Source organism: Stegodyphus dumicola, chromosome 1 (assembly GCF_044657685.1).
Source record: "Stegodyphus dumicola isolate Sdum_Otavi_A_Nest chromosome 1, ASM4465768v1".
Lineage (NCBI taxonomy): Eukaryota > Metazoa > Arthropoda > Arachnida > Araneae > Eresidae > Stegodyphus > Stegodyphus dumicola.
The window spans coordinates 22,300,436-22,324,273 of record NC_140768.1 but is presented as its reverse complement, the minus strand read 5'-3'; the positions used below and the strand labels follow the sequence as shown (position 1 = coordinate 22,324,273).

General features: G+C 32.6%; 1 protein-coding gene and 1 long non-coding RNA gene across 3 annotated transcripts in view; one reads left to right on the top strand and one right to left on the bottom strand.

Annotated features, from left to right (window-relative positions):
* The window catches only part of LOC118188284 (twitchin-like), a 384,165-nt gene that overhangs the window by 285,637 nt on the left and 74,690 nt on the right, over positions 1-23,838 (bottom strand). For both annotated transcript variants that reach the window (XM_085813574.1, XM_085813575.1), the window contains 8 exons: positions 17,545-17,701; positions 12,801-12,942; positions 8,751-8,880; positions 7,056-7,240; positions 6,939-6,954; positions 6,032-6,242; positions 4,491-4,581; positions 1,165-1,376 (listed from right to left, as the gene is read on the bottom strand). In XM_085813574.1, coding sequence (XP_085669700.1) covers positions 1,165-1,376; positions 4,491-4,581; positions 6,032-6,242; positions 6,939-6,954; positions 7,056-7,240; positions 8,751-8,880; positions 12,801-12,942; positions 17,545-17,701 — 1,144 coding nt within the window. The remainder of the gene's footprint in view (positions 1-1,164; positions 1,377-4,490; positions 4,582-6,031; positions 6,243-6,938; positions 6,955-7,055; positions 7,241-8,750; positions 8,881-12,800; positions 12,943-17,544; positions 17,702-23,838) is intronic.
* The window catches only part of LOC146999057 (uncharacterized), a 114,228-nt gene that overhangs the window by 70,784 nt on the left and 19,606 nt on the right, over positions 1-23,838 (top strand). The window lies entirely within an intron of this gene.

Here is a 23,838-nt window from a genome sequence, read left to right as displayed (position 1 = left end):
AGTGTCGGAGGATCTAGAGTTCGAATCTCGCCGATGCTATCACTGATTTCTCATATTTCCCAACTTCAAAAGAATTATACTTGGCTCCACAAGTAGCATCCAAACTAAAGATAATTATTCATCTTAAGAGTTGGCGATTGGTTCCCGATCTCCTCAGTCGCTCTTTACGTAAAGGGCGACTGAGGAGGCCCTTATGTAAAGGGCGATTGAGGAGGAGACCTTACATAGTCTCCCATTTCTTTCTCCTTACCGCGTGCCATGGTGATGTTAATGGAAAACGCATCCTCGGAGGGTCTAGAGTTCGAGTGCAGTCGATGCATTTCCCATTTTCTACTCCAAAATAAACCTAGTGACCCTACAGATATATTTGCTATAGTGGTCCTCATAAACCTTGATATAATCCTTAAATGCATCATTTGTAATAGATGTCAAGCCTGCATTAGCATTCTGTTGAATATGCCGTACAAAATCAAAATGGTGGCCATAATGAAGTTTCTTTGAAAAGAGTTGCAACCAAGGTTGGTTGAATTGAAAACTTTTTTAAACATTGTGTAACCATTTGTGACAGGCTGATTTGAAAAACCATCGTATATGGATACTGTCTCAAGAGCTTCTGAAGTTCCTACACCTCTTTTATGCAACTTAAATACGAATTTGGCTTCCACCTTTAGTTCAGATATTAAGCTACCACTTCAATCAAAGCTTACGGAACTGGAATGGATTGCTAAAGCTCTCATACTAAATACCGGATTTTAGCAGTCATACGCGTTTGACAAACATTCCATTACAGTTTGGAAAATACCGACATTTTTAATGAATACTTTACACTAAGAATCTGAAAGTTGTTGTCTACTTTAATGCAATATTTCAAATAATTCGTCTTTAATATATTTCAAATAATTCTTAGAACACAAAAACTACGTCGAAGACTGCCATGATAAATGCAAAGCCTTCCCGAACACAATTAAAAAACTTTAGTGTTATTTCAAAATGCTGTTGAAGAATATAAAATTAATCTATGTTTCATAATTTGGGAACTAAAGTCGAAAGTGTTCTTCAGTTATGTACAAGCCGATATAAAACTATTTCAGATTAGAGAATTATAGGACAAGATCATACGGCACACCTTGCGAATAAGAAATCTGTAACAGAAGTTCAACTTACCCTTATCTCAAGGGCTACTTTGTATTCATTACCCCTAAGTTCAACAATGGAACTTTTTATCCTGAGACTTTCCTGCACTGTTTTATTGCCCTGGAACCATGTCACTTTCAGAGCCGACTTGGATTTCACATGGCATTCCATCAGGATGAGTTTCCCACTTTCTTTTGGAATGATCTTTGGCTTCTGGGTGAAGGTGGGACCTTCAGCCTCGCCTTAATAAAGAAAAAGAGACTGATTTTTATCTCTTGTAACAAAAATAAGTTAAATATTTTATTATGACAAAGCACTAGAGTCCACAAGTTCGATTATCAAGAATAGAATCCAAAATCAACTACTTAAGTTCTGCAGCTTTAGGCATTAGACTCTTTTGGACTTCATTGTAACTAAAGTGATACACGAGTGATGCACCCATTTAAGTATGAATATTATTTCATAATTTAATAATTAAGATAAATCAAAACTAATAGACACATTTCGTCGGAAAAAAACGTTAATAAATTTGGTATAACTTAAAACGTAACTTCATATTGACTATGTAAAGCTTACATTTTATATGAAAGATGCATAATTTAATCCTTATTCCTTTTCCAGCTTATCTCCTGTTCTGTCTTCCTAAATTTTTTAATAAGCAATTTGTTTAAAAACTTCATTTAGTTTGATTTATTTCCCCTTCATAGCACTACTACGAAAATTTTAAAAGCTGAAGAATTCTTAAATGTATAATGCAGACGCATTGTTTTCGCTGGAAGCGCAAATGGAAAAAGCATTTCTACGTTGGGTGCCCAGCTACTCATTTACAATCAAGACAAATAAATGTATATTAAAAGATCTTGGAATTCGTTTTTAAGAAAGATACTCAGAATATCATCTCAGTATTGTTCTTGTATTATTATTTTTTTTGTTACCTTTAGGGGGAAAAATTCTTTTATAAACAAAAAGGACAGCATTAAGATGTTTGCAGATTTTTTTATGGAATCATGCATGTTCCTCGTAGTTCCGAAAAATTCATTTTTATTTTAAATTCCATGTATTCAGATTTCCATTCCTAACATATTTCTCAAAACTCTTTTTACCTTTGTATATAGGTAAGGAAAACAATGTTTCTGGTTCAAATATTCGATTAAAAGTTTTCAGTGAATAAGCATGAATAAGGGTCCCAACGATATATGATTTTTAGAATGAATTTAAATTTAATTAATTAATTAATTTTTATTTCGCTTTTTAATTTTATTATTTTGGACTCTGTGTATGTGTGACACGATTTTTTTTCTTCCACTATAACGCTTTATATGAAATTTCTAAAAATTTTCGTTTTCCGTATTTATGCGTCCTACACTCATATATAAACTTGATTAAATTTCAGGTAAAATGTGACAATCAGAAGTGATACTTTACTTGAAGCCCATAAATTGGAAGTGGTTCTTTACTTGAAACATTGTGAGATAGCCCGAAACTTCTCAAATTTGGTGTTTAAAATGTACGTGATTGAAAACAACGTATTACATTTGTAAGCATTAAATATATTCTTGGAATCATGCTAAATACAACAAAACTAAGCTCATTATGAAGACATTAGTTATGAAGCAATTAAATGTATTAGCCTCAATCTTCAGTTTTATATAGGTTTCAATTTTTGCACCGAAACACTTTTCAAATAAAAGGATACCTTCACCAAATCACTATGTATTATTTTTAAAGAAATAATACAGAGAATATGAAAATATGTATGGCAACATCTAAAATTCTCTTGGGAATTCTAAAGATGCTGCTTTTAAAAATTTTGTGATTTTTAAATCATTGATTTTGCGAATCCGAAACACTACTTAACAGATGATATACTATGATCGATGCGATGTTTTTGAATCAAAGCATAAGAACAGATATGCACATGAACACGTATAGTTGACACTGTTCATTGTATGGGAGAATAGAATAATAAATAATGAATAGCGTTTATAAATTAATATTGAGGCATAAAGTTCATAAACAAATTAGATTTTATTTACAAACGGTCAACTGAAAGTTGATAGTTTACTTAACGCTCGCAGCTATTCCACCAATGCCATGCTAGCCAAATGAGACTCTTTTAAAAGTACCATGCAATATTTTAAAAAGAAACCTTTAAACTATGTACTTTAACCTAAAGCAATTGTGTATAATGATGAACAACTGGGAGGTTTCTGATTTAGGAAACTTCTAGTTTTAAAATTCCTTACTATATTTTATTTGTAGTATTATTCTTAAGGTTCATAAGTGAATGAAAGTTATGAATACCCTACAGCTTGTGTAATGAGCGCACCTAGATTTTCAAGAAGGATTATAAGGTTAAAAGACTGGCCAGTTCACAAACAATTTTGCATATGCAGTTGTATCAGAACAGGAAAAAGGGTGAATGGACTATAGTCTTGCTATGAAGTGGATAAAATCCGTGGATATTGCCAGAGTGGACAGTTCAGGAAATTACTTGAAAACGCTTTCAAGTGAAGGGCATCTCAAATGCTATGGAATAAACGCTCCCAATCATAATACTGAAAAAGACAATGAAGTCGGTAGGATTTTGTCGAATGACGAAGACTGAGGAAAAGATCAAGCACTCCTGCTATAGGAGTAAATGGAATGTATGTGTACTTTTGCCATGACACAAATTAAAAAAAAATCTATTTAAAATATATTGCTTATGAATAATTAGTAAAAACCGGCCGCTAAAAGTGTCATGTGAAAGACTTGTTTTACTTTTTTCGCGTCTCTTTGCTAAGTGAGCAAGTTGTTTGTTATAGTTTGAAGTCATAACAAAGATTCAAATATTACTTTGTTGTAGTTGCTAACTGAAATACAACACTCAAACTAACAATTTTATAAAACAAATTCAGGGCTAAGAATTACTAGATCATTATGGAAAAGAAATTATGTAAATAATAAATACTCCTGGAATGAGTCTTTATGCTTTTTACTTCCAGTTTCCTAAATCTTTAATTCTAAACTGATAATCTTACATTCTTATTAAAAAATTGGTTCTTATTATTTTAGTTTATTATCTGTAATTAAATAAATCTTCCAAAACATAAATTTATGTTTTTAACTAAAATTTAGAGATATGATAACACAATATACTTAACTCTTACTATATGCCTATTAAGTCTGTTAAGGCTAAAGATGTTGTAAATTTGATTTTCCAAACCCAATGAATAAATATATTGGAAAGTTTCTTCAAATATTTGGTGTAGGAACTTTTAATCAGTTTTGGAAATTACCTTATCACAAAACACATAGTTAAAGATACAAATTTTCACTTATTCAAAACTAATATCAGACACAGATATTCTCACCTTGAAGATTAAGAGCAATATTGGCATTGCTTTCTCCGAGTTCATTTACGGCATTGCATCTGTATGTTCCTCCATCTTCCGGTGAAGGATCCTGCAAAAAGCAATTTTCCTTTTAACTGCTAAATTATTTCAACAACTTGGAAACTCAACAACTTCACAAAATTGTAAAACAAAAGTTTTATCCAAAAATGATAATATTTTATCTAATTTGACTTAATTTCAAGTGAAAAATTTGAATTGATGGAAATTTCAAGTGAGAAACCTCATTTCGCGATAATGATGCGCGATATATCTCCTACAAAATCAAACTTTCAAAACAATATGCGCGATATTTCTCCTACAAAAGCAAATTTTTTTCATTACGAAATGTTAAACATTTGATAAAGCTTTATGGTGTATAAATATATGGAGTTATTCAAAATACAATTATATTATTACTGTTACTCTTAAAAAGGAAAATGATGACGTAACAATTAGAATTTGAGACTAGGAAAGAAATTTGCTTTATATTCGAAAGAATATAAAAGATCTCCATTTTTATTATTTTCATCTTAAGCTAAAGTAAGTAACTTTTGTTTTGTGTAAAGATTTAATTATGCTTAGTAGTTCCCAAAATTTCAGTGAGTGGTACTCAGTTGAAGAGTTGGTGACGTGAAAATATCTGCCTTTAAAACATTTCTCAGAATCACGTACACACGTACAGTGGTTAAAAACATTTAAGTTATCCTTTTTGCTAATGTGTTTTTATTTTAGCAAACAGAACAAGAAGTGAGGACGTACTTTGCTATGAAGGTGGACACAACTTCAATTTCCCAGCCTTCTGATGGTTAGAATATTATGCCCCACTTTGTGTATAAACTCGTGATGAAAGATAAATTTTCAATTGAAAACCATTTCCATTATTAGTTCGAATCACATAAAGTTATTATATGAGAACGCCTACTATATAGATAATTGAAATTTAATTTCAGGGATATAAAGAAAATATAATTATTTTATTTCCCGTGATAATATTCTATAGAAGCGCTGGGTCTCGTCAGCTGAGTTAATTGAGTTCACTACAGGCACTCCTTTTTCCCTAACACTGGATGGAAGCGTTAAATACGCAAGTTTTGTTTTGAGAAAACAGCTTCTCAAGATGCTTGGAACGACGCGCCAATAAACTATTCCAAAAATATTTAAACAGTTGCACAATAGCTGGAAGAAGTGTATGACTGCTAATGCTATATTTTAAATTAAGTATAAACGCTTTCAAATCATCAAGTTCGTCATTACAGTAGCAGTCGTAAAACTTTTTAAGCTACCAGTATTAATTATTTTTGGTGTAATAGATTTGAGTAACGATTTTTGCATGACTAATAATCGGTCAATTCTTTGTCGATTGTTAACTGTGTAAAGTCAAGTAAACTTTTATCTGCGGTACTAAACAATTACTAGAAATAATATTTTGTTCTTTGTTTTCCATAGAAACGTTATAGCTTTCTTACTTAATTGCTTTTTGGGTTCAGAAGCAATGAAAATCAAACTATGTTTTCCCTTACCAAGATTTCCAAACTTAGTAAATAAGTATCCTTTGCCGTTTCTTTCTTAGTAATTTTATGCCTTGGTCCTTCTTTGACTTCTTTATTTCCAAGATACCATGTAATTTTAGGAAATGGATGTGTTTCTAAAACTACTTCCAAACAAAGGGAATCGCCCTCTTGCCTAATGGCAGGCTTTTTAGGAAATCTCGGCGCTTTACCCCCAGGAATTCTGCAAAAAAATAAAATTTTAATACACTTGCAACTCATTTTTATACATGCATTTTCCTGATTTTAAAAGGTTAATTTGCTTAACCATCTGAATTCCGTACAGATGTTCATCGGTCAAGCCAACAGAAAACTTCCTCTTTTTTGTTGCGTGTTACTGATAGCCTAAGGGAGAAAACTAGAAGTTTTTTTACTCGTTGTTCGACAATTTTGTGACCAAATAATTAAATTCTGAATAAGATACTAAGAGACTTGACATGCATGAAAATAACAGTTATTAGATAAGAGGAAAGAATTCTGGCTCTCAACTGGGGTAATAAATAGGATAATAAACTAGTTGTCATAGTAAAGGGTTATAAAGTAATGAAACGAAAAGTTTACCTAGATTATGTAGCCCTTACTTAATGAATTAATAATTTTTTGCTAAGAAAAGTAGAAAATAAAGCAAAACGTTTTGGAATTATGTAGCAAGGCAATCAAGCGATTTTACTCAGATTCTTCAAGTATAAATTTAATATTTCAAATTCATGTCTAAACAGAACTGTGTCCATAAAATAACAAACTGCATTTCACACACTTACTAGTTAATAATTTACTACAGTTTAATACAAACACTGCTATGCAAGCATGCTAAACAAGCATGAAAATGTGTTTTAATGTTAATTTTTAAATTACCAAATACTGGAGAAATAACACTCACTTTTTACTTGCATCACCTGTAAAAATATAAAAGAAAAATATTAATAAGAATGATTATAAACAAATAAACTTACTAATAAAATTTTAAACCTGACAGATAAACTCAGATAATACAAACCTTCAAAATTGAGGTTTATAGCCGCCGAGCCTTCTCCTACGGAATTTTTGGCAATTACTTTGTACTCTCCGCCATCCGCGGAGCCTACTTGAGCAATTTCTAAAGTCGCTAAGAAGCCCGAAGAGGTGGCTTTGAGCAAAGATTTGTACCGTCCCCCTTCACTGACAGGCTTTCCGTTGTGAAACCTATGTGATTGAAATAAATGTATTATAACAAGAAAATGCTAAGAGACAGTCTATAGTTAATTGTTTATATTACATTCTTTTTCTTCATTGCTTTTGGACTGTGAGGGTGATCACTACATACAAATTTGGGGTTACATCGACGATAGATTTGTCTGTTTGAAACAAATGTCGCTCAATAAAGAAATTTCGTCCCCAACTTTATATAAATATAGGGGAATATTGAGAGAATCAATACGTTGAAGGCGCAATTCGCTTATCATCTTTCATTACGAAAATTTGCCTTTGCTTACGTCATCCTTGTATAATGCCTCAAAATGAAAAAGGTTCCCTCATAAGACTTAACCATGATTCTCATATTTCGCGCAGAATTTTGAGACTGTGGTAAGAAAATAATTATGGATATAAACTTCTTTGTCTTGAATAATATTTCAGACAAACCGAGATAAATAATGAATGATTATTAGAGCCTTGTGAGCAACCCAGAATGTAGCGGCGGAAAACAGATTTATTGAGGAAAGATATATAAAATTCTTTGCTTCTACGCTTGGCTTGAAACATATTTGAGAGTCATATCGGCTTAGTCTCTTGCGTATATGACCGGATCTTGAATGTGAATGTATCATCAAGAAACACTGCTAAATATTTAGCGGCAGAATATTGTGAAATTCCTATGAATTTTATATGGATAGCATCAGCTCGATCAAGTATTATTTTGTTTTATGCGTCTAACGATTGTTATTACTTTCTTTTTTGCACTAATTTTTACAAATTTCATTCTTGGAACTGATTTAAAATGGGCTCTAGACCAGCAGCACAGTAGAAACTAGCTTTTGAATACAGCACTGCGGATAAATGGGTTTTGCCAGCAGATCCGCAAAGTGATTAGGCTGGAAGCAAAGCTCGTAGCACACACACTTTAAGGCTATTTTGTTGTTAATATCCAATCCAATAGTCAATAACGAAAGAGCAATTTGAGTACGAAAACGTTTTTATCAATCGCACGAATACTTATATGTTTCCTCATGAATCTCGAAATTTCGTTGCTAATTTTCAGATTGTTTACAGTCAGTAAAATGTGTTAATGCCCCTGGTAACAGATAACGGACGGCTGGGACTTTGCTGTCATATTGGGATGTCAGACAGACGTAGTCCGACACTCCCGGCTAAATGACTAAAATATTATAAATGCTTTGTAGAGACATTAGGTATTTTGGAAAAGTCGGAGAGGTGAAAAATTAGCAACGCCTTCGCCAGAAATCGAACCACGGACCTCTCAATTACGCGCTGAGCGTGCTGACCACTACACCACGAAGGCTCGCTAAGAAGGCAGGAGAAATACCTTATAACATTAATTTGTGACTTAAAAGTGACTTAATAAAACATGAATAAGTGCAAAAATCAGTATATTTTAAAGATCTTCGATTTCTTTACGTTAGATAAGGATTGAATTGTTAATTAATTCGACTGTCAAAGTATTTAAAAATTATAACAACTCAATGAAAAATTTTACCATAGTAACGTAGGTTTAGGATCAGCAGTGAGGTTACATTCGAAAATAATGCTGTTGAAATCAGGGCTCTGTTTAATGACAGGTTTTCCCGTAAAAACTGGGATCCCTTCTTCTTCTTCATCTTCTTCAGCTAATAAAGAAACAAAGACATTTATGTGTATTATGTATATAATCATTTAGCGACGAAATGAAAGATTAAAAAAATAAGGATGAAAGAAGAACCTAGCTTGCTTTTCTAATTTTTATTATTTTTCAAAAATCTACGGTTATTTTTTCTATTGTTACAATCAAAGCTCGAAGCTTCTTGCTATGGCTGTGTTGTGTGCCCACATTCTCAAAATATACGGCAGTTTACTATTACTTCGGGATTTGGCCAGTCAGTTCTATATCTGACGAAAAAAGAGTGGCCAATGTTATTCACTTGTAATGATTTTTTGCTATTAGTAAATGAAGAAGCTGTGTTCTTAGTAGACAAAAAGTATATTTGCTGTTTATAAGTATAGTTGACAAAAGCTACATTTTGTCATTAGTAACATCATTAACACATATTCAGAAATCGCTGCGTCCCGTGCTCCGCAAAAATAAATAAATAACGCATACGATAATAAACTTTTCCTCTAAAATATGAAAAATCATACAAAACTGATAAACAAATGATAATCATTATTTTAGAAACTGTTTTCCACTTTTACATTCATGTGATTGAAGAAATGTGTATTTTTTATTTCCTGGCGTAATTGCGAAAAATTATATTTTATTATTAACATTATGGTTAATTTTCATTAATACACAGCTAAAAATACCTATAAAATGTTTTTTTGTTCCAAACAAACCTAAATAAATACACACATAACACACATAAACAGACAAATGAAACAAAATAAAAATACACAAATAAAGCATGCAAAATTATAACCACTTTCTTGAAGATGTAAAAATTACATAAAATATAGTATAAAAACTATCTTAATAGTGTAACTATTATTACTTTCACTTGATTGCACAGTATAATGACATGTCTTTTATAATATGTAATTATGATTGGTGAACAATGTAATTTTTAAAGCTTTACTTTTTTTTTTCCTGTGAAGGGAAATTTTCGCAGGCATTTCTGATTATCTTATAATAATAAATAAAGATAATGATAATAACTAAATATAGATTTTAACAGTTATATCACGAAATAGTAAATATACTTTTCTTCCGTAACAAAAAAGTAAAAAGCAAATTATAGGGAATGTTGTTATTCAATCGTTTCGCATTGAATCGGCAGTAAAATATTTTAGCTTAGCGAACCAGCTGAAGTAAAGTTGTACTGTAATTCATTTTGGGCAATTATCAGATAACGTATCTAATTTCATTGCCCATTTTATTGCAAAACTGTAGATTTAAATAACGTTACTTTTTACACGCAGTATTATTGTCATTAAATAATTTTTAGAATTCATATTAGTTTTCAGTTGTAATAAAAATTAATACTTTATATATTGCAAAATGCTGAGGACTTTGTAAATTAACACTAAATCCCGTCAGTGGTTTGGGGGCAAGATACATTTCATACCGTCACAAATTATAAAGCCTTCATATATGCTTTTGAAAATTAAAAGTAAATTTTAGGGTTAAGTGTGTACAATATTTTTTGGTTATTTAAGTTTCTTTATTTTTAAAAATAAATTATCACTTCACAAATTGAATTAGAAAATACGAAACAAAATGCAAACAAACAAAACTTCTTAAAAGTTTTTACATATTTAATCCTTACACATTTGATTGATTGTTTTTTCAGAAAGCCTATTTTTGAATGTTTGAAGCATTTTCAGAAAAAGCGTTCAATATGATATTAGGTATTAATCGATTTTTTTTTATGCAGGAGCAATAAGGTATCACAACTGTTTAAATCCTTTGGAACATCAGTTTACGATACGCAAAACTGTCGGAACCCTTTTTGCTTTCAAACGTAAAACATCGAGCTTATATGTATATGTAATAAAAGTTGTCATGGAGATAACATAGAATATGATGTAAGTAAAATAATAAAGAAGTACTTGCGGTCATAGCTTTCAACACATTTTATTCTTGATATAAAAAAATTCTCAAAAAGATGTTACGCATTTTTATTATTTATTTGAAGTGTGGATTATAACATGAAGGTTAGATTAAACGTAACACAGTGACAGCTTAGTTTATTTAGTTCATTAAAATTTTGGTTCGAAATTTTAGTATAGCACTTATCAATGAAGCCAATGAAATGGCTAAAAGACCTTTGTCGTTAATAAGTATATGCATTATATAAGAAGCAGAAATGCTGAAGTTCAGAGATATTTATTGTAAGCATGTTATTATTTTAATGCAGAACTTTTATTATTTTAACACAAAACGAGGAAATAACCAAATTACACTGCTGGCCATTAAAATTGCAACACTAGGAAGGAATGATCTGATGAACGTCAAAATCACATGAAGAGAATAATAAATTGGGCTAATGATTAGTATTTCAGCACATTTAGACGACGCAGGAGAAAGAATCGACATCTAAAGCACTGCATCAAAGAAAAACTGTGCAGTAGATTTCTCATTCGGAGAGCGTTTAGTAAGGTCGGAGTTTGCTCAGAATATCGTTTTACGCCTCGAAAAAGAAGAAGAAATGCTCACCACTAAATGTCGGAATTCGATAGAGGCAGGATCATTGCGTATCGAGAGTATAGATTATCGTTTCGTAATATCGCCCGTCGCTCTGTTTGACATTCAACCACTGTCATGTGAATATGGAATCAGTTTGTTGTTGAGAGTCATACTGAATGGCATGCAGAATCTCAACTCCCTCCCATAACTAACGCCCGAGAGGACAGACATATTGTGATATCAGCCCTGCGAAACTGTACAACCACGGCACGGACCATTAGTCAGGAAATGGGCATGTTTGCAGCATGCCTAGGAACATCAGTTTTGCCAAGCAGCGAGCCCATCCACTCGTACGGTGCGTCGAAGTTAGCAGCCGCGTGGACTATCAACACGAAGACCATTACTTCGGCTTCTCTTGACAATGCAGCAGATACAGACGACGACTCTTGTGTGCCGAACGACAGTTGATACAGGAGTAAAATTGATACAGGACAATTGGGTACAGGAATGGCACAATGTCTTCTTTTCAGTCGAGTTCCGGTTCTACGTGCAATAATCTGAGAGCTGTATACGTGTCTGGAGGCACCGAGGAGACCGCAGGTCGCCTGGTTGCATTCGATATTGGATAGGAGCCCTGCACTTGGTGTGATTGTTTGGGCAGCCATTGTGTACAGAACACGCACATCTCTAGTTCGAATCGACGGTAATTTGAACACAGATCGGTACATTTCTGACATCTTACGTCCAGTGGTTGTGTCCTATCTTCGAGGCCTGCCAAATGCCATCTTCCAACAAGATAATGCAAGACCACATGTTGTACGTAATGTTCTGACCTTCCTCGATACCAGGGTATTCGATTGCTGCGCTGGTCTGCACGATCTCCAGATTTGTCACCCATTGAAAACATCTGGCATGGGTTGCTGAGAGACTGGTCCGCCACCCCTCTAAAGCTAATACGGTTTATGAAGTATGGCACAGACTTGTAGTAGCATGAAATGAGTTGCCCGTTTCTGTCATCCACGCCCAGTTCGACTCCATGCGTAACCGGGTAAGGGCTGTTTTAGCTGCCAGGGTAGATGTTTCTACTAATTTCTCACCCCTGTAAACCCCCAAACTGCTTATAAATTTAATCAATTTGTCTTTATGCCATACTGTTTACGTAAAATAAATATCTTTTTTGTATTTGCTTTCCTTCAAGGTGTTGCAATTTTAATGGCCAGCAGTGTAAAAAGGACTCTTAAAGAACTGCAACAATTTAAAGTTGCGATTTTATTTTAATTTTACATGTTTTACCTTCACACACATATACTATTATAAAACATTAAACATATTATGCACATTAAAAAATTACTCGAAACTCGCAGGTAAAATATTTTCCACTTAAACTTCAAATTAAAAAAAATTTAGAATTGTTCCTAAATTACTTACTGTCAAAATTTAGATTAATAGTGGCACTACTTTCTCCGAGATTGTTCGTGGCCGTTACTTTGTATTTTCCTCCATCTTCCTCTTCTACGTCGTCGATCACCAGGGCGCAATGATAATCATCTCCTTTGCGATCGCACTTGATCTAAAGATGGAAAATATTTCATATATTCAAGCAATTGCCTGCAGTCAATATAGATACTGCTTTACCCTAGTTCCCCCTCCGGAGGTCGACGTAGAGAACTCCGTGAATCTACTGGCTAGGATCAGTATCTAGGCAGTCTCGGCCACGGGAATATAACATTATGAGCCTGGTGGTTCCAGAACACCAAAGGAAGATTGTTTCATACAGTTGGACTGAGGACGAATTGGCAAAGACTACTACCCTGTAATCAGAGAGGTAAGAACTCTGTACTCCGCCTGGTGTGTGTTGGCCCACAGAGAAAAGAGTCCGAGCCCGAGTAGTGTAAGGATCTTAAGTTTTACTAACGTTTATTTTATTTTAAATCTTTACTATCACTTCTTATTTTCTACTTCCGGTCAGAATTATAAGCGTGAAGGTTTTTATGCAAAGTTTGTCTGGCGAACGCCAAGTATTTAAGTGTGGCCTTTTTGCCAAGCGAAAGAGAGAGGAAGCAGTAAGTCAACGCAGGCCGCTTACCTTAGAAGTTACGCAGTTGCTGTTTGCCTTCCAGGCCAGAGGTTTTAATCCTCTTGATAAATTAAACGTATTGTAGTGTTCACAGTCTCTGTGCTACATACGCTTCCTGTTATTATAAGGCCAATCTTCCACGTGTATTATTCTAGAGTTAAATTAGAGTTTAGTTTTATTTTTATACTTTTACGTTTGACCCCGAGTGGCGGGTCATTGTATTCCGAAGTACGGAAGTTATTGTATATAGAGAAAAATAAAGGGTTTTTGTATACCCTTCGTCTGTATCCTGTCTACTTACTACAAATTAGTGAACATAGCTTTAGTAAGCTCTCTGTTCCTAGTCAGGTCCTTGTATGTTCCCGAAGAAGGTTAGAAGGAATATTGAACCTGATAGTAGTACTGGCGAGAGCATTTAACGACAGGTCAGATCTCCAGGCATGCAAATTCCCCGCCGCCGTGGAACCTGGGAACCGGGAATGGAGACCCCGCGCCCAGGAGGCAGCAGTGGTTATAGAGAAACTTCTTAAAGACTGCCACCTCGGATTGTCCCGGGGTTGTAGCATGATTAACATACATTTATCCTCTTGGGTAACTTTGACTGGCGAACCAACCCCTGCCTGATATGGGGGCCACTCAGTTGGGACCAGTCCGTGTAGTGCGAAATAAAACGGAGCACGAAGACAAATATTATTATTTATCCTAATCAAAATATATTAACAAAATTAAAATAAGTATAATATTATATTGTCTTTTATAGATTTGTTGAGTTCCATACAGTAATATTACTTTCATTAAGTGTAAAAATCATCAAATTCTTAATTTTTTTCAATGCAGAACAGCAGAATGTTGATATGTTTTTGAATCTATTGTAGACACGCATATTGAACCAAACTGTAAGCCACGTATTGTGAAGAGTACCTTACTACTTAGACAAAGTTCATCGAATAAAAGACAGAATTTTACCCAAATTGTACTGACAATATCGCGAAGCGTGTTGAAATTTTACTTATCATCTTCTCTTTCTGTAATCAATTTAATTTGCGTATGAGTTTAATGCTATGTAGTTGACTGATGTGTTTTGTTTCTAATAAATTTTACGATGAAAATAATACACATGACACTTTTACATATAAATTACAATGAAAATAATATACATGACGCTTTACATATAAATTACAATGAAAATAATGCACACGTATACTTTTATATAAAAATATGTACAGGTTTAAATAATTAATAATATCTATGAGTGAAACTATTAATGTTTCCAAAGATATTTAATACGATATTGTAGAATTAAAATAATAAAAAGGCAAGAAGAATTTGTTCAGTAAATATATCCCAATAAAAAGAAACTAAGTTGGAATTTTTTATCGTCTTTTATAAAATGTTTTATTTGATTTTTTAAGAATCATTTGCAACATCTAAATGCTTAAAAATCAATGCCTGATCCGAAATATCTAATAATGTACGGTGTATGACACGTTTATGTTTTCGGCATTGCCGATTGCAATATAAATGCCCATTATTCACAATTTCAATAATTAATAACTCCATACCAAATCCTAGCGAACTTTTCACACAGTTACATACAGATACTCTCATCGGAATTGTTTAGAATGATCTCTTGCTAATACAAATTTTAAAACGTTTAACTTTCTGTTACTAACATCCAACGTATAAATGAAATGTTCAAACAAACACCATTAAGAATTTATTTAAAATATTTTAAAAAATCATTAGAAAGTGTCTCAAGTTTTTTAATTTCCAAATTTTTTTTACCCATATATAATTGATATAATCATTCATAAGAAATTTAATTTTTCGGGAAACGCAATTTTATTTCATGCTTTAAAAATGAAATTATTCTGACAAAGTTTGAATTAACTCGAAACTTTAATAAGAAATATAATTCAGAATGCAGTCTCTTCCAAAACAAGTACAGCGCTTAAAGTTCTTATTTATAATATGCTCTTAGAATTTTGAAGTTTATAGTTTAAAAAAAGGAGTTAAGAAAAATCTGAATTCCGATTAATTTATATAAATATTATAAGTTCTAAATGCCAAAATTACAAAAAAGTTGATAAAAACTCTCAAGTGCATACAGTTCCTCATGATACTCAAACGACTTGCACTTCCAAAAATTTATTGTCACTCTAAATGTGTATAACCATAAAAAATATATTAGTTAGAACTCTTATTAGATTTGATAAACTGTAATTTCTGTTTTCGAAATTCTGATCTGGAATAAATTGTTTTGATCTTGCCAAGTTCCCCATTTTTTTAAAATTACTTGACGGACCGAATGCGCCAATAAACTTCTAAAGAAGTATGTCATGAAAAAATGTTCTAGATGCATATTATTATTCACCTAAAATATCTCAATATGAAGGCCTGCCAACAGCTGAAACTACAACACAATTGTATTTCGTCATTGTTTTATCTCCCTAAGCTCGATTGGTTCGGAGTGAGCCTTAGGGATTTTCCTGGTTTTCGTTATATGGCATATACGCAATATATACGCAAATGACATCAAGGTTCAGTTTCGAAATTTCTTTCGGTTCTCCATCGCCATATACAAATATTTGTTGAGTGGGTTGTCGTAATTATCACCCACTCCTCGGTATTTAAATAATTATAATTTGACTCTATTGCATTTCACTGAGTTTAACACATATGTGATAACTGCAACTAATTAAATAGTCAGGGTTTTACATGTTCGTTCAGTATAGGTTTATGCAATTATTAAAAAACAAACAGTTCTGATGCACTCAATCTCATTTTGTTTCGGAAGTCTCCAAATAAGACAGAAGAGAATGTTATTAAACTATGTCCTTAATTTTCTTTTATAGGAATTAGATTTCTATGACTACAAACCTAAAAAAAAAAAAAAAAAAAAAAAAAAAAAAATCTGAAATTTTTTCAGATTTTAAATTACGTCCAAAGGGGCGTTTTTTTAACGTTTTGAGTGTTACCTTTATTTATTAAATATCATGTTCTTTGCACTTAAACCATAAAATTCAGTTCAAGAGCAATATCGCAAAATAATGTTAAATTAAGCATATCTTTAGAATTTCCGATATACACAGTCTCGCGAGCTGGAGATAAAAGTATTTTTTTTTCTATATAACGTTGCTATTTCTCGCTTTTAAAGCATTGAGTTTGTAAATCAAAAATTCGTTAAAGTTTTACAAAATATAAAATCTATAATAAAACAAATTCCAAATTTGGGATTTCAGATGCCCATATTCGCAGTAGGATTTCGTCATTCAAAATTCGATGGCTCTATGTACCATTGTTTTAATCACAATGCGAGAAATAGACAATCATTTATGCAGATTTTTCATTATTTAATTTCTTCAAATATAATGCAGGACTCTAACATTTTGTGGCAACAGTTTGAAAAGTGAACCGACGTTTATGAATCCGACGCAAAATGCCAAAACGAAAGCAATAGTCCTTCGGGACTGAAATCCCTTTGGACTAATAACTACTTTTTAATTTCTTACAAGTCACTTCTAAAGAACTCACATAATAGATAGCCCGTAGCCTTTTAATGAATATTACTGGCAAAATTTCCAAGTCTAACCTTTTTACGAAGTGCTCAGAAACGTCTAGCCTTGGCAAGCTCATTTGGTCAAAGCCCGAAAAATAATGCATATCCCGAGGTTTGGCCATATGAGTTAGCCAAAACCAAAGGTGTTGGTCATTTTGCTACGTAACTAGACTTCGAGCTTTAAACGTGAAATAACAAACAATTTTTAATTTTAGCTAATTCCTGTTGTCGAAATCTGAGGAATTCCAAATGACTACATACTTCGGTATTGGACGTGACCGGCTGTTTCGTGAAGTCGAAGTGAAAAGATCTTGATTAAAATAACATACTTAACAGAGGTGCAAAAGGCTTTATCTGCTCAACTGAATTTACTAATACTATTAACAATCATATAGAAAAACATTTAATATGCAAAATTATATCTACTGATCCATATCTGAAAATGGAGAGTAAAATCAAGAGCATAAATCTCAGCTTCTACCTCGCATTGAAAAGATAAAAACGAATTCAAGTAATAAAGTTTTATCTTTTTTTACCTTAAATCGACCTTGTGAAGCCACAGGTTTCTCATCCCTGAACCATGTTATTGTTGGAGTTGGATTAGCTTCGATGATGCATTCGAAAAGAAGCCTGTCGCCATCATCCTCTTGCCGGATGGCAGGCTTCTTCTTGAACACGGGGGCCTTCTTATCCCTAGAAAAAGAAACAAAATTCTACATTTGAATATCTCTTAGTTATGTTTAGATAGTTATGTTAAGTAGCATTAACAGTACCTTAGTGCTTTTGCCCATGTCAGTAATTTAAACGTGATTAAAATTCAATTTTAGATTGAGGTTTATAGGTTGATTTCATACGTAATCTTTATTCATTTCTAGAAAGATAGAAAATGGTTTCCTTTTCATCAAGGAGAGAAAAGACTGCATTCTGGCAGAAAATATCATGGAAGAATATTTTTCCCTTTTGAAGACGAAAATTCTTTCACATTCCACTTTCAACTGCATAACCTTTTTTAACCTGTATCAACTAAAAGGTTGAATTCCGACTAAAATTTTAATTATCCTGCTTTTATTTCGTATTATATCACCGATATTTTCATTATTAAATCACTGATAATTAAATGAAACCGCCTAAAGCATTACATGGAACTCAAGAATTCCGTGGAATGCTTTTCAGAAGTTCCTCAACTTTAAAAAAAAATTACGATTATAAAACGATAATTGTTTCTGTTATATATTTTATAAATATAATATTACGTTTTCCACTATTAAAATTTTAAAAAGTTGAAATCCTATGAAAATTTTAAAATATGCAGAAGAAGCAGGCGACTCGATATATTTTCAGGATCTAAAGTTAAAATCGGTTACGTTATTTTAATTATTAATGATTTATGTCTACAGTTTTCTTAATAGACTGTTGTTCAACTGTCTTAGGTATAGTTTTTATGCAGCAGCTCATTGAAATCAGAAATATATGTCATGGGTTTCTTAAGAGAGAAAATTTTCGAAATGTTTATTTAGAGCTTTTTTATCATTCGTTATAGTTTCTACATTTTATTTTGCAAATGGCAAGACCTGAAATGAAAGAGTCACACTTTTGTACATAGACATTACAATCTGTTGATAATTTTTTAAGCTTTTTCATACCTACCTTGTCATTTGTCTAGCTTACATTTAATTTTTTTTAATTATATTCCATTTCATTTGACTAAGTTTCCAAAATATTTCGCGAAGAGAAATTTTGATTTCTAACTGTTTACAAAATCAATATTTCCTATTTTATTTAATTTTCTATTATACTGGCATGTTGAATTCTTTTTAAGTAATAAACGCAAATGAAATACCCTATTCTGAATGCGGCTTTAAATGTATCATTCACGGCAATACCTTTCAGATTGTAAGGATCTTAAGTTTTACGAACGTTTATTTTATTTTTAAATCTTTACTATCACTTCTTATTTTCTACTTCCGGCCAGAATTAAAAGCGTTAACTTATTTATGCAAAATTTGTCTGGCGAACGCCAAGTACTTAAGTTGTGGCTTTTTGCCAAGCAAGAGAGAGGAAGGAGTTATTAGAAGCAGGCCGCTTGCCATAGTACAGTAAGACCCCGCTTAACGCGGGGGATACGTTCCATCGAAGTAGAGCCTAATGCGAAACAGCGCTAAGCGAGGCTATCTTAACATGTAAATAATGGGGTTAGGGGAAGACGGATAAAAAATGGTTAGGCATTAAATTTAATAATGTTTTTTTAATAAAAATAAAATCAAACATTTATTTCTTACAAAAATAAAAACAATATAAACGCATATACTTTTAAAAACAAATAAAATTCTCATTCAGATCATTCAGTCTATTCTGGGTTTCCAATTTTCTGCCTTTTTGTTAAGAAGGCATTATGATAGATTGGCTTAATGGCATATTGCGTTCAATTTCGTCTTGAATCCATATAGACAGTCGTTTTTCCATTTCCTCTATAATGTTATTTCTAGAATGGGTAATTCTAGTTGCAGAGCTTGACGTAGTTGCAGTTGCCGATGACAGTATTTTTTCTTTATTCTTAAGAATTGTCCTTATTGTTGAAGTTGCCAAAATCAATGCAGCACTAATTTGAGATTGACGTTCACCAGAATCTAATCTTCTAATCTCTTGCATTTGAGTTTCCAGTGAAATGCTTTTTCTGGTTGCTTTCTTTTCTTGTTTTTTATTATCACCCATGATAAAAACTAAAGATCATAATATTTGTCACTGTATTAATCGTTATAGTATTATACAAATTTAAACTTACAATAATGTCAACAAATGTTTCAAATGATAAAAATGCTTCCACCAAGCAAGAAACACAACCACACTGTTTCGGATATGTTATTTGGAAACCTAGCGCTGCGCACAATTTCGGAGAATCCCCGGGTTGAAATAAAAGAGCGCTAAACCGAAACAGCGCTAAACGAAACAGCGCTAAACGAAATAGCGTTAAGCGGGGTCTTACTGTAGTTTTACTCGGTTGCTGGTTGCCTTCAAGGCCAGAGGTTTAGTCCTCTTGATAAATTCAAACGTATCGTAGTTTTAACAGCTCTCTGTACTACATACGGATTTTGTTAAATAACGGCCAATCTTAAAGTTAGGCACTTGTATATTAATCCAAAGTTAGTTTTAGTTAGAGTTTTAGTTAGTAGTTTTATATTCTTACGTTCAGACCACAAGTGGTTGGTCTCTGTATTCCGAAGTTCCGGAAATCTCTGTAAAGATAGAAAATAAAGGGTTTCGTATACCCTTCCTGTGTGTATTGTCTACTTCACAATTTATTGAACATAGCTTGAGTAAGCTCCCTGTTCCGAGTCAGGACAGTTCATGTTTCCAAGGCAAGTAAAGAGGAACACAAGACCTGATAAGATATGCAAGTAAGTTTTCCATTTGGAGAAAATACGGTCGATAAAGTATCATTTGATAAGTAACATGGAATATTAATTTTAAAACGGAACGCTCCCCTTAAACATGTAGCAAAAGAGGTGTTCGAAGCATACAAAAAATTCATTCTAATGCCTCAGGTATGCACCAATTTAAATATTTCCTGGCGAGAAGTCTAATCCGGAACTACTGATTGACCGTCTCGATTCGCTGACAGTTACACCACAAGCGCACATGAAAGAATGCTATCAATTCTCTCTAAGCTGATGTTTTTCTGTAAGCGTTTTCTGAATACCAGATATGAGGCATGTTCTTGGCAGGTATGCATTGAAGGTGGCAAAATAAAACTCCGCACCCAGGCGAAAAAATTTAGGGGAGCCAAATTCGGTCAGTATCCTATAAAGTTACCTGTCTAAGTAAGAATGCATTCCAATGATATTTTTTGTCCAAAAGACGTTTAAAATGGCCTTTTTTGTCCAATGGCCAAAATAAATTATTAAATTCTGTATTTAAAATTATATAGCGCGCACAAAACTGCATGCAGGCTCACCATCCCCCCCCCCAAGAAAAGGCCTGCCATTGTATACAGCAATGCACAACCTGGAAAACATGCAGGAGAGGATTTGTACCGCAGTCAGAAACGTGACATTGCAAATGCTTATTTAAGTGGGTTAAAGAAGAACACCATTTGGACATTTGCCATGAGGTAAGTGGGGTAGTTGATGTGCATTAGAGATTTAAAAATAATAAGTTTTTGTACCTAGAAGAGCACGTGTTGTTAATAAAATGTCAAAATATGCAATAACTATTTTTGATGAACGTCAGCATTGCGATTATATTGCACTGCAACTATCAAAGAAGCCTTTGAGTCAATCCTTTTTTTTATAAATTAAGTTGTTCCTGGCCAGCTTTTTTTTTATACTGTTGAGAAAAAGACCCATTCGTGATAGAAGCCAAGCATACAGAAAATGGCTCAAGTGGCATTTAGCAAATAACACTCAAACAAATGCGGTAAAAATATCTTTCTTAGTAATTAGATCATTCACACATTAAAGTAGCTTCCGTGATATGATAATTAGTTATCTGGAGTATAGCTGTAGAGTGCAGTTTAAAAATAGAGTTACGAATGCAGCCTATTTAAAAAGCATTACTCTCTTTACTCTCTTTTCCCCTTTGATCTTCTTCCTTTGTTTTTGAGAGAAGAGGATACATTACAATAAAAGGTTATTCAGCTTTTAAGGGCTTTATAAGGAATCAAAGAATTTTTGCTTGCAAATTTGTTTGATGCCGTGTCAAGTTATCCATGCGTTTTTAAAAAGAATTTTTTTAATTCATATTTCGAATGAGTTCAGTTACGAAGCATTAGGCAGAACACACTTCTCACATGCTTAATAAAATTAATAGTTGTTCAGATTTTGAGCATTTATAGCATGCTACATTACGCTCACGTGGGCTAGATTTTGAAAACATTTTGGAGGTATATTTGATTATGACAACGTATGCGAAGCCTGCCTGATTTGAAGAGAAGGAGAAGTAATATATGCAATATTTAGAAAACTACGAAATGTTTCATGCATTTGGTCCATTTAGTACGTAATCTAATTCAGACGACTAATTCATCTATTCCGCCTTGACTCAAAAAAAGGGGGAGGGAATCATCAACTTATCTGAAAAAACTCAGATTTTAATTGGCGTTCATTTTATAGAAAACCTGTCTGAATTTTGCAGTAACTTAACACAGGTCCTTTAAGAAGAAAAGGTTTTCTGCTCCATTTCAAAAAATTATTTCATCTGTCAAACAAAAAGAAATTAAAACAAAAACAAAAGCCAGCTACAATTCTCTCGCCATCTATCAAACAAAACAGGCGGGTAGGATTAAAATTTATAGCAGGATTTTAATTAAATTTACATACAGTACAACAGCGTATTTTGATGAACACTGAAACCTCAAAGAAATACGAAATTCGTATTACAATCATTAGCAGGCAAAATTTATTAATTTCCTCTTTTCTAGTTTTACTTGCTTACTACTGACAGGGTTTCTTAAAATGGACGCCTATAAAATGCGGTTAATAATTTAACTACTTAAAATCATCTACCAAGATAACAATTCTTTCCATATTATGAAGCTATGTTTCTATATGGCTTACTCATTTTTTATTATCATAACAGCATAATTTTTTCCCATCAGACAGCAGTTAAATTATCAGTAATTGTTTAGTATGTTATGATTTTATGCTAAGTAGTGGTGGAGAAAATGAAGATTTTCATACTAAACTACATTTACCGTAATAATAATAATACTCGGAAGTCGACACTTGTATGAGGTTCATGTAATAAAATCTGGTAAACATAAAAATGCTTTAGCAATGCAGGCCTGTTGAAAATCATTTCAGAATTTTTCAAAACGAATAAAAACATATGGCCTTGAATAGTTAAAAACAAGTTTTTTTTAGTAATTTGTCCTATTTGTATTAAATATGTACACATAAAAATATGACATTAAAAATTGCTAAAATTTATTGTGAAATTTGGGCCTGTTTAAGAGACATCAATTTCTTTATGTCTGGTCATATTTCACTTAACTTCAACGGTAAATTAGGATCCACTTTTAATTTTGTTCTGTATTTTTTTTTTTTTTTCAAATATAACGTGGAAGAAAATCCTTGCTCACACAAACAGGTTGTGCAAAAAGAGAATAAAAATGTAATAGTTTTATTTGAAATGCCTTTGAATTCTTTTTTTCAGTTCAGCCAAAAGTTAAGAAGTGTGTTCTTTTTGAAATCTTCACTTGGTGTTCAATCACAGGAAATTTCTATCAATTGTTCTTCTTCTTCATTTGAATTTAATAGTTAAAAATACGTTTCTTTGCGTACCACTGGTTGAGAATCGCTGCTCTAATAGTTAATTTATAAACTACCATAACGGCAAAATGAGTTCTTTGATTATCGTCCTAGTCTTCCAGATAGTTTCAGCTCATTTATAAGAGTGGAATCAAATTAGTTCATTCTCATGCATATAAAGATTTAATTCTCCGAATTTTCCATGTTCTATATGCTGAAATCACTACAGAATTTCTATCTACGTCTTTCAAACGGATACCGCTATTTTGCAGTACCTACATCGTTTCACGCTTTAATTTCATATTTTTTACTGACATTGATGGTCCTTTCTTTTCGTGTATTTTTTTGTTGCAACTTTAAGTGCACTAGTAATAACATTAGTAGTGCAGAAACAGAAAATATTATTAAAGTATCCCGAATTTTAAGCTCGAATAAAAGGTTTAAACAAAGCTTTACGCGGGAAGTTAAGATAAATCAATGGAAGTGAGAGAAGAGTCAACAAAAATCATAAATAAAACATTAAGTGTTAGTTAAAAGCAAGATGAAAGACCTCACAAAAGCATAAAAAATCCAGAAATACCTCAA